The sequence below is a fragment of the Oncorhynchus masou genome, chromosome 5 (genome assembly GCF_036934945.1).
Source record: "Oncorhynchus masou masou isolate Uvic2021 chromosome 5, UVic_Omas_1.1, whole genome shotgun sequence".
In the NCBI taxonomy this organism is placed as follows: domain Eukaryota; kingdom Metazoa; phylum Chordata; class Actinopteri; order Salmoniformes; family Salmonidae; genus Oncorhynchus; species Oncorhynchus masou.
Window position 1 is genome coordinate 1,005,707 of NC_088216.1, and position 13,829 is coordinate 1,019,535.

The following is a 13,829-nucleotide window of genomic DNA, read 5'->3' on the forward strand; positions in this document are numbered from 1 at the left end:
CCAGTACGAAAATGTATGCATATGCTAATGGTAGGCGATCTGCGTCTGCTTAATGAGTAACATGTTAAACAATTAAGACCTAATTCAGGACTTAACTCCGTATAATGTCAGTTGCATGCTAACAATGTGGCTGACTAGCTGCTGTTGTTGAAGAAGCGTCCTGTTTACTAGATTACACGTCACGCTATAATATATATTTTACTCAACTGCGTTTTACTCCAGTCAGCAAAAAGCATTGTGGGACTTTAAGCCGATGCTGCTGGTGTGACGTATAATGTAGTGGACGGAACTCTTCTTTCAACAGCAGCAACAGTGAGTCAGACACCTCCGTAGCTTAGGACAAAATAGACGAACCAATAAAGCTCTTTAGACGCTTTAGTGTATATTATACACAGTTTTTTAAACACACTTCTGTCGTCTAGTTAGTTATCCACTTTAATGTCATATTTGCGGTGTTGTTGTTTAGTCAGCTAGTGGGCTTGTTAAGTTAGCGTTAGCATAGCTAGCTAACATCTCCGACCATGAGTTCACTAAACTACTCCCCTCTTGATAATGAAGAGGAGGTCTGCTGGACGGAGAAAGAAACTCTCGTAAAAGAGGAAGAAGAAGCTGTTACAGTAAAAATAGAAGTAGAGGGTGAAGCTGTTACAGTAAAAATAGAAGTAGAGGGTGAAGCTGTTATAGTGAAAGAAGAGGAAGACGCGTTCAGAGTGAAAGAGGAGGAGGATGTTACAGTAAAAGAAGAGGAGGATGAGATGACTGTTACATCGAAAAAGGGGAGGAGGAAACTGGATATCTGGGCCCCGTTTCCCAAAGTTATCTTAAGGCGTCTCGGCATGGTTCTACAGATGAAGTTCGCCGTGAAATGCTTTTGGGAAACCGGGGCCTGATAAACACTAGTAAGTGTCGTAAAAACAGAGGCATAAACTCTGCAGTTGAACTGATGTGTGGTTTTAAAAGGGAAATCTACAGTTGCCTTTAAATTATTTATTTATAGCCATTGATTTTTGAAGATTATAAACTGTGTGGTTCCCGCCCTGAATGCTGATTGGCTGACAGCCATGGTATATCAGACCGTATACCACGAGTATGACAACTTTTTACTGTTCTCATTACGTTGGTAACCAGTTTATATAGATAAGGCACGTCAAGGGTTTGTGGTGTAAACCAACACTGTGTAGCCTCAACGTGGTTAAAACTAGAATGTTGATATCGTGGATGGAATTTTAGAGTAGTTACATTTCTCCAGCCGCATCCATCACCATCTTATTACCTAAACAGTGGTGGAATGTGTAATTACATCATCACATCATTGTTACATCATAAACGTTTATGAAGTGGCGGAATGGCGCTTTATTGTTTGAGCTGCAGATTGGTTGGTTGATTTGATTGTGGCTTTTTTTTTTTGGCAGAGTGACATCTTTGTTATTGAACTTCTACAGGAAAAACTGTCCCAAAGTCTGGACAGTTGCTGCATCGCAGAGATAAAAATGTAGCGTACTTTTGTTTGATAATATCCAGTGTTTTGTTTTATATCCAGTGTTTTTCATTCATTCCAGACTCTTTGAACTTGCAACAAAACAATTTATGAAATCTAAATCGGCAAAACGTTGTTTAACCCGGTCAAGTTTGGTTCCTGTGCAATCCCCCAGACACTCTAGAAGACAACCAAACATGTTTCATCATTCTACATTACATATTGGCTACGCAACACGTCAATTATACCACGAAGATCAACCACCATTACTCACCAATGAGACAAGCGGTGTTCACTTGATTGACAGTGCGGTTATTAGTTCTGAATATTTTTTTGTATTTTTTTTGTTGCGGTTGTCATAGGCAACTGTTGTTTTTGTTTTGATTATTACTTGAATCAGTCGCTAAGGTAATATCTTGTATATTTGGTTGTGATATTTGCAAAATACTTGATTCTTGATGCTGATTAACACCAGTAAGAACTTTCTGAAAATATAAACTCAGTTGTTGAACTGATGTGTGGTTGTTAAAGGGGAACTCTGCAGTTGTTGAACTGATGTGTGGTTGTTAAAAGGGAAATCTGCAATTATTTTTTAAATTATTTTTATTAGCTTGAATGCTAACACTCATTGATAGGCTGGTTGCAAAAGAGCATTTTTACTGGTTGAAGTATTTAAAAAAAAGTATAAATCTAATTTTATTTGTCACATACACATGGTTAGCAGATGTTAATACGAGTGTAGCGAAATGCTTGCGCTTCTTGTTCCGACAAAGCGGTTGATTTGTGACAATGACACAAACATATTTTGCAGGACATTATAACGGGCCTCACGATTATAATCAAAGTTAAATGCTCTCATAAGCAACCTGGAAATGGGGGCTAATTTTGCAGCCTACGATCTTGATGTGTAGTAATATTCAGAATACATTGTGAAAAACTAAAACCTTCGCTCACCATAACTAGTGGTTTCCTCATTACCAGATATACTACATCCATAACTAGTGGTTTCCTCATTACCAGGTATACTACATCCATAACTAGTGGTTTCCTCATTACCAGATATACTACATCCATAACTAGTGGTTTCCTCATTAGCAGATATACTACATCCATAACTAGTGGTTTCCTCATTACCAGATATACTACATCCATAACTAGTAGTTTCCTCATTACCAGATACACTACATCCATAACTACTGGTTTCCTCATTACCAGATATACTACATCCATAACTAGCGGTTTCCTCATTAGCATGGAGGAATTTCTGCAACCAAATTGCCCTCTTGTGGCAATGTTTGCAAACACAGAAAGGGGTGTTTATTGGAAACCGAATCTCATCTGGCACAATGCACTGCGCCCGGCCCGCCACAGGAGTAGCTAGTGCGCGATGAAACAAGGATATCCCTACCGGTCAAACCCTCCCTAGCCCGGACGACGCTAGGCCAATTTTGCGTCGTCCCATGGACCTCCCGGTCACGGCCAGCTGTGACAGAGCCTGGGCTCGAACCCAGAGACCACTGCGCCACCCGGGAGGCCTAAAAAAATTTGATCACTTGACTGTCTTAAGACAATAGTCAATTTAGTTTGTAAAAGCATTTAAACATTCATTACAGACCTCAATTGTTGTACAACATCCTGGGCCTCACCTTTTAGCTGAATGATACAGTGGATTTCTGCTGTTGTGGGTCTTTAACCATCTGTCTGACTTTGTTGTTCACACAGGAGAAGGATGTGACTATTGTGGATCCTCTGGGGAGCCTCAACAACATCATGATGCTGACGAAGTAGAGAAGAGTCTCTCCAGATCAGAACACCTCAAGAAACACCAGCGGAAACCCACAAGGAAGAATTATCACCACTGCTCTGACTGTGGGAAGAGTTATTTAAGATCAGATTCACTAAAAATACACCAGAGAACACAAACAGGAGAGAAGCCTTACAGCTGTTATCAGTGTGGGAAAAGTTTTACTTCATCTAGCCACCTGACCATACACCAGAGAACACACACAGGAGAGAAGCCTTATACGTGTGATCAATGTGGGAAGAGTTTTGTTACATCTAGCTGTCTGACCATACACCAGAGAACACACACAGGAGAGAGACCTTACCACTGCTCTGACTGTGGAAAGAGTTTTGTTATCTCAGGAAATTTAACATCACACCAGAGAACACACACAGGAGAGAAACCTTATAGCTGTAATCAATGTGGGAAGAATTTTTCTCACTCAGGCAACCTGATAGCACACCTGAGAATACACACTGGAGAGAAACCTCATTGCTGCTCTGACTGTGGGAAGAAATTCATCTTTTTAGCAGATCTTAAAATACATCAGAGAATCCATACAGGAGAAAAACCTTACCGCTGCTCTGACTGTGGAAAGAGTTTTGTTTCATCAAGACATTTAAAATCACACCAGAGAACACACACAGGAGAGAAGCCTTATAGCTGTGATCAATGTGGGAAGAGTTTTGGAACATCTAGCAGCCTGAAAACACACCAGAGGGGACACACAGGAGAGAAACCTTATAGCTGTGATCAATGTGGGAAGAGTTTTGTTACATCTAGCAGTCTCACTATGCACCAGCGGACACACACAGGAGAGAAACCTCATACCTGTAGTCAATGTCACATGAGATACTCTGCTAAAAGATCTCTGATTAAACATCAGAAAATACATACATGAAGAAGTTGTTTCATGATATCAATGAAATAATGTTACAATATAGAATGTTTTAACATTGTAGTAGGAGTATTTTAACGACGTTCTGTTGGTTTAAGTGTCATGTGGATATGAGCCTCATCAGGGCAAAATCCAGGCTCTTTGAAATTTTATTGAAAGGGTATTTAACCAAAAAAGTGTTGCGTTACACTTACCTCGTTGTGAATTAAAATGCATCACTTCAAAATGTAGCTAGCTGTTTTCTACAAATTGTCCTCCAACCAGTGATGTACACATTATTCCCAGATTCCGTGTCGTGTTTGAGCTGTTAGTTTAATTTTGGAGACATATAATTGAAACGCATCCCTCCAAAATGTAGCTGACTGTCTTCTGCAGGTTGTCCTCTCACCAGTGAGGCAAAAGATATCTCCCATTTTCAGGTGTTTTGTTTAGTTGTGTTCGTTTCAACAGCACGTACAACCTGATTTCCCCCCTAATCGATATCAGTGATTTATTACTACTTGTCAAAACATCAGTGTTTTTGGTGCTTGTGCAGTTTATAAGGTGCTTGTTTAAAAAAGATACAAGTAATATGTGTGGCAGATGTTTGTGTACATAGCACATTTTATGTTTAGGTTCTCAATATATCTCAAACTGTTTCTGCATATTTGGTGATTGATATGGACACGTTAAAACTGTTTTGACATTGGGGCTATCCCATCTATCAAAATGACTTTGAAAACAAGACTATCCCATCTAGCAACATGACTTTGAAAACAAGACTATCCCATCTAGCAACATGACTTTGAAAACAAGACTATCCCATCTAGCAACATGACTTTGAAAACAAGACTATCCCATCTAGCAACATGACTTTGAAAACTAGACTATCCCATCTAGCAACATGATTTTGAAAACAAGACTATCCCATCTAGCAACATGACTTTGAAAACAAGACTATCCCATCTAGCAACATGACTTTGAAAACAAGACTATCCCATCTACATTACATTTACATTTAAGTCATTTGGCAGACGCTCTTATCCAGAGCGACATGACTTTGAAAACAAGACTATGCCATCTAGCAACATGACTTTGAAAACAAGACTATCCCATCTAGCAACATGACTTTGAAAACTAGACTATCCCATCTAGCAACATGACTTTTAAACCTAGACTATGCCGACGTCCAATCTACCTCTGGTTTTGGGATAGTATAATAAATTGGTCTATAATACATTTAATCTACATCACTCCAGTATTTCTAAAACTACATTCAAGTGCTAATTGTCTTTGTTCCACTACTGAAGAAGCAAGAACTCAAATAACCTCATATTTCAAACAGCCTGACAAAATATACATGTTTTATTATTATTATGCCTCACCATTAAGTGAAGTATTGCGAAGCATATTTTCATTTCATGTAACATTTTGTAATCATAAATATTTATGCTACCAACTGAAAAAATGTTGGTACAATTATGTTGTTTTCTATTGGATATTACATCCAGTCCTTACTATTTTAATCAACGTCACTTCCTTAGAATGCTCATTAGTCTTTCAGTTTTTTTTTATTCTTTAGTTTTTTTATCCTCTTAATGTTTGTTGTGGTGTAAATATTTCTGTTTTTATTTTCATAGAGTTTATTAGTTTTCCCTGTGAAGCGCACTGCGTTGCATCCGTGTCTGAAATGCGCTTCATAAATAATGCTCGGTTTGATTTGAACATATCGTACAACCAATGAACCCAATGACCGACCAATCAACAGACTCAAAAACCAATGAACCCAATGACCGACCAATCAACAGACTCAAAAACCAATGAATAAACATGTACAAAGGCAACAAAAAATATCTTGGTCAATGAATAGTGTCTTAGTATGAATAACAGTATAAATGCAGTCACTGGTAAAATAGGACACAAGCCTATTGGGAATTATTGATCAATTATTGATCCAAAAAAGACACACACCGGTTCTGGGTTAATTCCATAGCTGTTTGCATGGCTTGGTAGTGTATTAGCCGGGTATGAGACATGATAATTAATACAATTGAAGTAAAGTATAAAATAAACAGTATTATCCTAAATTGAGAGATGAATTAAAAATCACATCAACATCATAATATTTCAGAATGTACCTGTTTTCCGTATAGAATGACATATACATGACGTATACAGATTATATTACAACTCTTTGTGTTTTGTCTTAGTGGTTGTTTCTTTAGTAAATAGGAAACTCAACAGTGTGTTAGTCTGAGAAACATTATTGAGCTGGTTGGTTTATTGTTGTTGAAAGCTTGAAATGTACACACATTGAGAAGTGATATTGCAGCAACAGTTTTAAAGGGGGTAATTGTATCAAATATATACCCTTGCATGTTTGAATTAGAGCTCCTTTAAAGTGTTTTCATCACAGCCTGGTAAACACACTATTGTAAGTTGTCTACGTTGACATTTGGCATAAGTTCAACACTCAGGAGTCAATGTCCTATCTTTTGTCTTTTTCATAGCCTGAGAGAGAGAGAGAATATATTCCACACTTAAATAATAGGTCATCGTTCACGCACACACAGCCCTGTCTTCATAGTTGTTTATATAGTTTATTATCATAGTTTTGTCATAGCTTCTAATTATCGTTTCTAATCACAGATTGAATATAAATATAGGTGGCCTTGGTTTCTAATCATACTTTCTCATCAATAAGCGGGTCAAGTAGACCCTAAGAGGGCAGAAGCTATTGTTTACAAACGGTATGAATAAAAAACATTGTTTCATTGTATAAATATTCTTAATTTTTAAAAATATACATGTAAATGCCTAGAATTAATACCTATCATTCTTAAATAATATATATCTATATACACACACCACCTTGAATATTCAGCTCCCCTTCAAAACAGTTCCATGAGGAAGGAAGGATTCCTCGATTAACGTTTATCTGTTCTGGGACTGCTGCCTGGTGTCTGCTGCCTGCTGCCTGGTGTCTGCTGCCTGGTGTCTGCTGCCTGGTGTCTACTGCCTGGTGCCTGCTGCCTGGTGTCTGCTGCCTGGTGTCTGCTGCCTGGTGTCTGCTGCCTGGTGTCTACTGCCTGGTGCCTGCTGCCTGGTGTCTGCTGCCTGGTGTCTACTGCCTGGTGCCTGGTGTCTGCTGCCTGGTGTCTGCTGCCTGGTGTCTGCTGCCTGGTGTCTGCTGACTGCTGCCTGGTGTCTACTGCCTGGTGCCTGCTGCCTGGTGTCTGCTGCCTGGTGTCTGCTGCCTGGTGCCTGCTGCCTGGTGTCTGCTGCCTGGTGTCTGCTGCCTGCTGCCTGGTGTCTGCTGCCTGGTGTCTGCTGCCTGGTGCCTGGTGTCTGCTGCCTGGTGTCTGGTGTCTGCTGCCTGGTGCCTGGTGTCTGCTGCCTGCTGCCTGCTGACTGCTGCCTGGTGTCTGCTGCCTGGTGTCTGCTGCCTGGTGTCTGCTGCCTGGTGTCTACTGCCTGCTGACTGCTGCCTGGTGTTTAGGGTAAGGCCGTCAGTACAAAAACGTAGAATAGCATCTGTTTCATCTGCTCTTCCGAAGTCGTTCAGAGTGCACACATTTTGTTTTTTAACTATCTAAATATTCTTGCGGTTATTTGGATTTACGCCGAAAATTGTGTGATGGTGAAGGGCTACGTAAAGGACAGGGCGCAGTTTGCTTCTGAGAATCCCCGTCTAACAGTCGCTTCCCCAATCACTTATGTCCAGTAGCCTTCAGAAATATCCATTAGGAGGGATTCACAGACTATCTTTGTTATCTGTCCTGGCCACTATATATTCGGGGCTGTTGGCCTGTGCTAAAGCTGTGCTAACATAATGTTAAAGTATATGCTCCACTAGACTCGCTCCGCGTTCGTGTCCCTAACTAGAGAATGTACGGAATGAGTTTACAGGGCAGTGGTGGCATTTTTTCGGGAAATATCATGTATCCAACACCCTGTATATTTGGTTTAGAGAACAAAGGCAGTGAATTCAAACAACAGGAGGGGATGTCGAGACATTTTGTCTACAACCGGGGTGGGGGCATCGGGCGCTGATTAGAAATATCAATGTTTAACCCCGGGGGTCGGCAGATATCTGGACATGCAGTATGCATGATAGAGCAAACCTTGGTTTCAAACGATCTTCTACAGAGACAACGTGCTCTGAGTGCGTATGCCTGGGCAATGTTATAATTCAACATTTTTACCCCCCACACACACAAACATTGGTAATCATTAGCGCGTGGTACTTATACAGCAGTATGCAGCGAAGCAATGCCGAGGTTGTGAGTTCGAGCCTCACCAGGAGCATGTAGTTTTCTTGAACCCTCTGCCTGTCTATTTAATGTCCAGAAAAGGAGCATTTTTCAATCCATTTCGGAGGACATTTCACAAGTATGTCATTGAGATAACAGGTCAGAGTACAGGCACAGCTCGTATTCAAATCCTTAGTCTTCTGACCCTGAGATTAAGAGTGTCATGCTCTACCGACTGAGCTCACCAGGCGTCTCAACGGTAATATTGACCTGGTCCGAATATCGTACAGCTCCGTTTGTGGAAAATATGGTGATCAGTGAGAGTGTTGTTAATGGATCCTGTTGTGCAATTGGTTAGCCTGTTTTACTTATACAGTAGTATAAGTATAACTAATAGGTATGTCATTGAGACAACAGGTCAGAGTGCAGGCTCAGCTCCTATTCAAATTCAGTCTTCTGTATCACCAGCTATGCCTGACAAGTCAGCAATACAGGGTGGCGAGATTGCTCGAAAATCCAAGCGGATGACTGTTTGCGAAGTGAGTTGGTGCTTCGGCAGAGAAAATAACCACTTAACTTGGGGCTTGAACCGACATCCCGGAGATTAAGAGTCTCATTCTCTACCGACTGAGATAGCCAGATACCTCTACATTAGTATTGACTTGGTCCAAATATCGTTCAGCTCCATTTCTGCAAAATATGGTGATCAGTGAGAGCATTGTTGATGGATCCTGTGGTGCAATCTGTTAGCGTGTTGTACTTATACAGCAGTATACAAAAATTAGATGACAAGGTTAAATTCCTTTTATTTAATTCCAACATTACCAACATGAATTACCAAATTTGAGTAATATTTAAAGATGCATCGCGAGTGTTTTATGTAAAAACATTGTAGGCCTACAGTTGTACATCATTACAAACTTTAATAACCAGTAATGTTTATAACATCGGTAAGTGCATTGTAGGAAAGACTATAAAATAATACATGTTTTTTTTTTAAATACATTACATTTCTCTGCGACAGACCCTGGCGTGAGGGAAAAGACAGCTTCCCCTTTCGTTAAATGGTGAGATACCTTTTTAAAACCATTGATTTAATTCAAAATATTTAGTACATTTTAACACACGTTATAATTCAACATTTTTTAAAACTATTTCTTACAGATAAAGGGTCCGGTTAGCCCTGATCCGTTTCCAATTCACCGTCACAAAGACGCTTGCCTGCTCCATCAAAGCTCCATAAGTCTTCCCTCCATGGGTAGATCATCGGCATGTAAATCCTGGGTATGCCCCCACATGTAACAGTATAACTTTAAACCGTCTCATCGCCCATACCCGGGCGCGAACCAGGGACCTTCTGCATACACAACAACAGTCACCCACGAAGCATCGTTACCCATTGCTCCACAAATGCTGTGAGGGGAACGGCACCGCAGTACCTCCAGGCTCTGATCAGGCCCTACACCCAAACAAGGGCACTGCGTTCATCCATCTCTGGCCTGCTCGCCTCCCTACCACTGAGGAAGTACAGTTCCCGCTCAGCCCAGTCAAAACTGTTCGCTGCTCTGGCCCCCCAATGGTGGAACAAACTCCCTCACGACGCCAGGACAGCGGAGTCAATCACCACCTTCCGGAGACACCTGAAACCCCACCTCTTTAAGGAATACCTAGGATAGGATAAAGTAATCCTTCTCACCCCCCCCCCCCCCCTTAAATGATTTAGATGCACTATTGTAAAGTGGCTGTTCCACTGGATGTCATAAGGTGAATTCACCAATTTGTAAGTCGCTCTGGATAAGAGCGTCTGCTAAATGACTTAAATGTAAATGTAAAATGTAAATGCCGCGGCCCTTGCAGAACAAGTGGAACCACTACTTCAAGGTCTCAGAGCAAGTGACGTCACCGATTGAAACGCTATTTAGCGCGCACCGCTAACTAAGCTAGCCGTTTCACATCTGTTACACACAGCATTAATTAATAAGATGGCTGCTCCATCACAGCTCTGTACGTTTTCCCTCCATGGGTAGATCATCCATCTGGCATGTAAATCCTTAAGCCCACAGCATTGATTAATAAGATGGGCAGAAACTGTTTAGCCATAAGTAAAGGCCTTTCATAAAGAGGCTGTCGTGATTGACTGTGACACATATTGCTTGTTACAGAATACTACTGTTGTACATTGAATATCCCCTAGCAGAGGGAACTCAACAGTGTGTAAGGCTGAGAAACATTATTTAGATGGCTGTTTTATTGTTGTTGAAAACTTGAAATGGACACAATGCCAAGGGACCTTGTTTCTAACACACACACACACACACACACACACACACACACACACACACACACACACACACACACACGCACACGCACACGCACACGCACACGCACGCACGCACACACACGCACGCACACACACACCCTCCCAGACATTCCTGCTTCATAGATAGCAACCATAAGAACAATAAAACTGGGGGTGTGGGGCCATACTCTTTCAAAAGTTCAAACACAGAACCAGCTAGCTAACATAGCATCCCTCTGTTTGAGCAGGGTGTTTGAGTAGACTAAACTAGATAGCTGCATTTGCGAGCTAAGTAAGTGAAACTGAAAGTGGAAAATAAATGACGAAATATCTCTCTCTCCCTTCTCCTTCATTTTGGAATAAAATAATTTGTTCAAAACTGTTCAACTATTGTATTTTTCTCTCTTTGAGTCAACTACTCACCACATGTTATGCACTGCAGTGCTAGCTAGCTGTAGCTTATGCTTTCAGTACTAGATACATTCTCTGATCATTTCATTGGATGGACATCATGTCAGTTCATGCTGCAAGAGCTCTGATGGGTTGGAGGATGTCCTCCGGAAGTTGTCATCATTACTGTGTAAGTCTATGGAAGTCTTGAGAACCATAATCCTCCTAGGTTTTGTATTGAAGTCAATGTACCCAGAGGAGGACGCAAAATAGTATGTTTTAATCAATTAATTGGTTACATGATTATATTTAGTATAGTTTTATCTAAAAAGTATAACTTTTGAGATGTTTTACCATTTTTATTTTTAATAAAATAACTTGAGGACGATGGTTCTTCCCTTCCTCCTTTGAGGAGCCTCCACTGCACCCAAAGGACATCCAGCCAACTTGACACAATTGTGGGAAGAAACTGGAGTCAACATGGGCCAGCATCCCTGTGGAATGCTTTCGACACCTTGTAGAGTCCATGCCCCGACGAATAGAGGCTGTTCTGAGCGGAAAAGGGGAGGGTCCAACTCCATATTAGGAAGTTGTTCCAAATGTTTGGTATAATCGGTGTATACCGAACTGAACAACCGAACTGACATCATATTCATTAAGTACCACCGCATATGTTCAATTGGTTCGGATTACCAGAATATAGTTAATTTCCCTCCACCTTCTGATGTTCCCAGAATCTCTGTTAACCAAGGGGTTTTCTCATGTCACATCAGTAGGGTAGAGAGGAAAAAGAGGGGAAGAGGTATTTATGACTGTCATAAACCTACCCCCCAGGCCAACGTTATGACACCTACATATCAATTCATACACACAAACTATATAGGTCAAATAGGGGAGAGGCGTTGCTTGATCTGTTTTTGGAAACCAGGTTTGCTGTTTATTTGAGCAACATGAGATGGAAGGAAGTTCCATGCAATAAGGGCCCTATATAATACTGTACGCTTTCTTGAATTTGTTCTGGAAACTTGGGGACTGTGAAAAGACCCCTGGTGGCATGTCTGGTGGGATAAGTGTGTGTGTCAGAGATATGTGTAATTTGACTTGTAAGAACTTTGATGATATCTGTACATTATAGGAACACCTGTGATGACAAAAGTATAATGATTCATGTGTTGCTTTAGCTTGAGATTAAGAATCAGTGGTAGACACCTTGCAAGTGCATGAAAAGGTCAACTGTACAAAGTCAGATGTCTGTGTGTTGAAACTATATTTTAGGTAACAGATGGATAAAGGGAACTAAGAGTTCCTGTTGATACTATGTTCCAGTCTTACTTCCAGTCTTACATGATAGCAATAAGGGGAAGAGTGATTGGGGAAACTAACTGCCAATAACGCAATAAGCTGAACTCCGCCTAGCAGAGACATCTTCGTATTAGCAACTATTAATTATGAGCTTACATGGTATTAAAGTTAAGGGACATCAGCCTGGGCGGGGTGATCCTCAGTAGGGGATAAAAAGGGAAAACACCATCTTGTGAACGGAGTTTCCTTGCATATTACTGCAAGTGTAAACTCCGGGTTACAACCCTTATTAAACAAACTAACCTCTGATCAAATGAGTTTTCCTGTGGTCTCTTCTGTGCACATAGGGCAGAATTCCCTTACAGACTATGCAAACAATTTGGGATTTTCAACACATTCATGTTTCTTATTAAAAAGAAGTGATGCAGTCAGTCTCTCCTCAACTCTTAGCCAAGAGAGACTGGCAGTATAGTATTTATATCAGCCCTCTGGTTACAATAAAGAGCAAAACATGGCGCTCTGTTCTGGGCCAACTGCAGCTTAACTAGGTGTTTCCTTGCAGCACTGGACCACAGATTAGACAAAACTAGAGCCTGCAGAACTTGCTTATTGGAGTGTGGTGTCAAAAAAGCAGAGCATCTCTTTATTATGGCTAGACCTCTCCCCAGCTTTACAACCATTGAATCTATATGTTTTGACCATGACCGTTTACCATCTAAGGTAACGCAAAGTAATTTAGTCTCCTCAACTTGTTCAACAGCCACACAATTCATTACCAGATTCAGCTGAGGTCTAGCACTTAAGGAATGATTTGTACCAAATTCAATGCTCTTAGTTTTAGAGATGTTCAGGACCAGTTTATTACTGGCCACACATTGCAAAACAGACTGCAAGTCTTTGTTAAAGGTTTCAGTGGCTTCATTTGCTGTGGTTGCTGGTGCTTATATGGTTTGTTTAATGCCAGTGGCGGGTCATTGGTAAAAATAGAAAAGAGTAGAGGGCCTAGAGAGCTGCCCTGCGGTACATCACACTTTATATGTTTGACATTAGAGAAGCTTCCATTAAAAGCCATAGCACAAACATTCTTAAACAACAGGTTATGGTCAATAATATCAAAGGCTGCACTGAAATCTAACAATAGAGCTCCCACAATCTTCTTGTTTTCAATTTCTCTCAACCAATCATCAGTCATTTGTGTTAGTGCAGTACATGTTGAGTGCCCTTCTCTATAATCATGCTGAAAGTCTGTTGTTAATTTGTTTACAGAGAAATAGCATTGTATTTGCAATTTTTTCCAACAGGTTGTTAAGAGCTGGCAGCAAGCTTATTGGTCTGCTGTTAGAACCAGTAAAGGCCGCTTTACCACTCTTGGGTAGTGGATTAATTTGGCTTCCCTCCAGGCCTGAGAACAAAGACTTTCCTCGAGGCTCATATTAAAAATACGACAG

The 13,829-nt window shown here is 40.8% G+C and overlaps 1 protein-coding gene across 1 annotated transcript; it reads left to right on the plus strand.

The window, feature by feature from the left end:
- Positions 1-781: 781 nt before the first annotated feature.
- On the plus strand, positions 782-6,163 carry LOC135530757 (gastrula zinc finger protein XlCGF17.1-like). The gene is made up of 2 exons (XM_064958952.1): positions 782-899; positions 3,200-6,163. The coding sequence occupies exons 1-2, from the start codon at positions 866-868 to the stop codon at positions 4,159-4,161; spliced, it is 996 nt and encodes a 331-aa protein (XP_064815024.1). The 5' UTR covers positions 782-865; the 3' UTR covers positions 4,162-6,163.
- Positions 6,164-13,829: the final 7,666 nt, after the last annotated feature.

What these genes read in the sequence shown, in the direction of transcription:
- LOC135530757 (XM_064958952.1), top strand. Translation starts at nt 866, where the DNA reads ATGCTTTTGGGAAACCGGGGCCTGATAAACACTA. An exon ending in CCGGGGCCTGATAAACACTA is followed by an intron (nt 900 to 3,199) that starts GTAAGTGTCGTA and finishes TTGTTCACACAG; the next exon opens with GAGAAGGATGTGACTATTGT.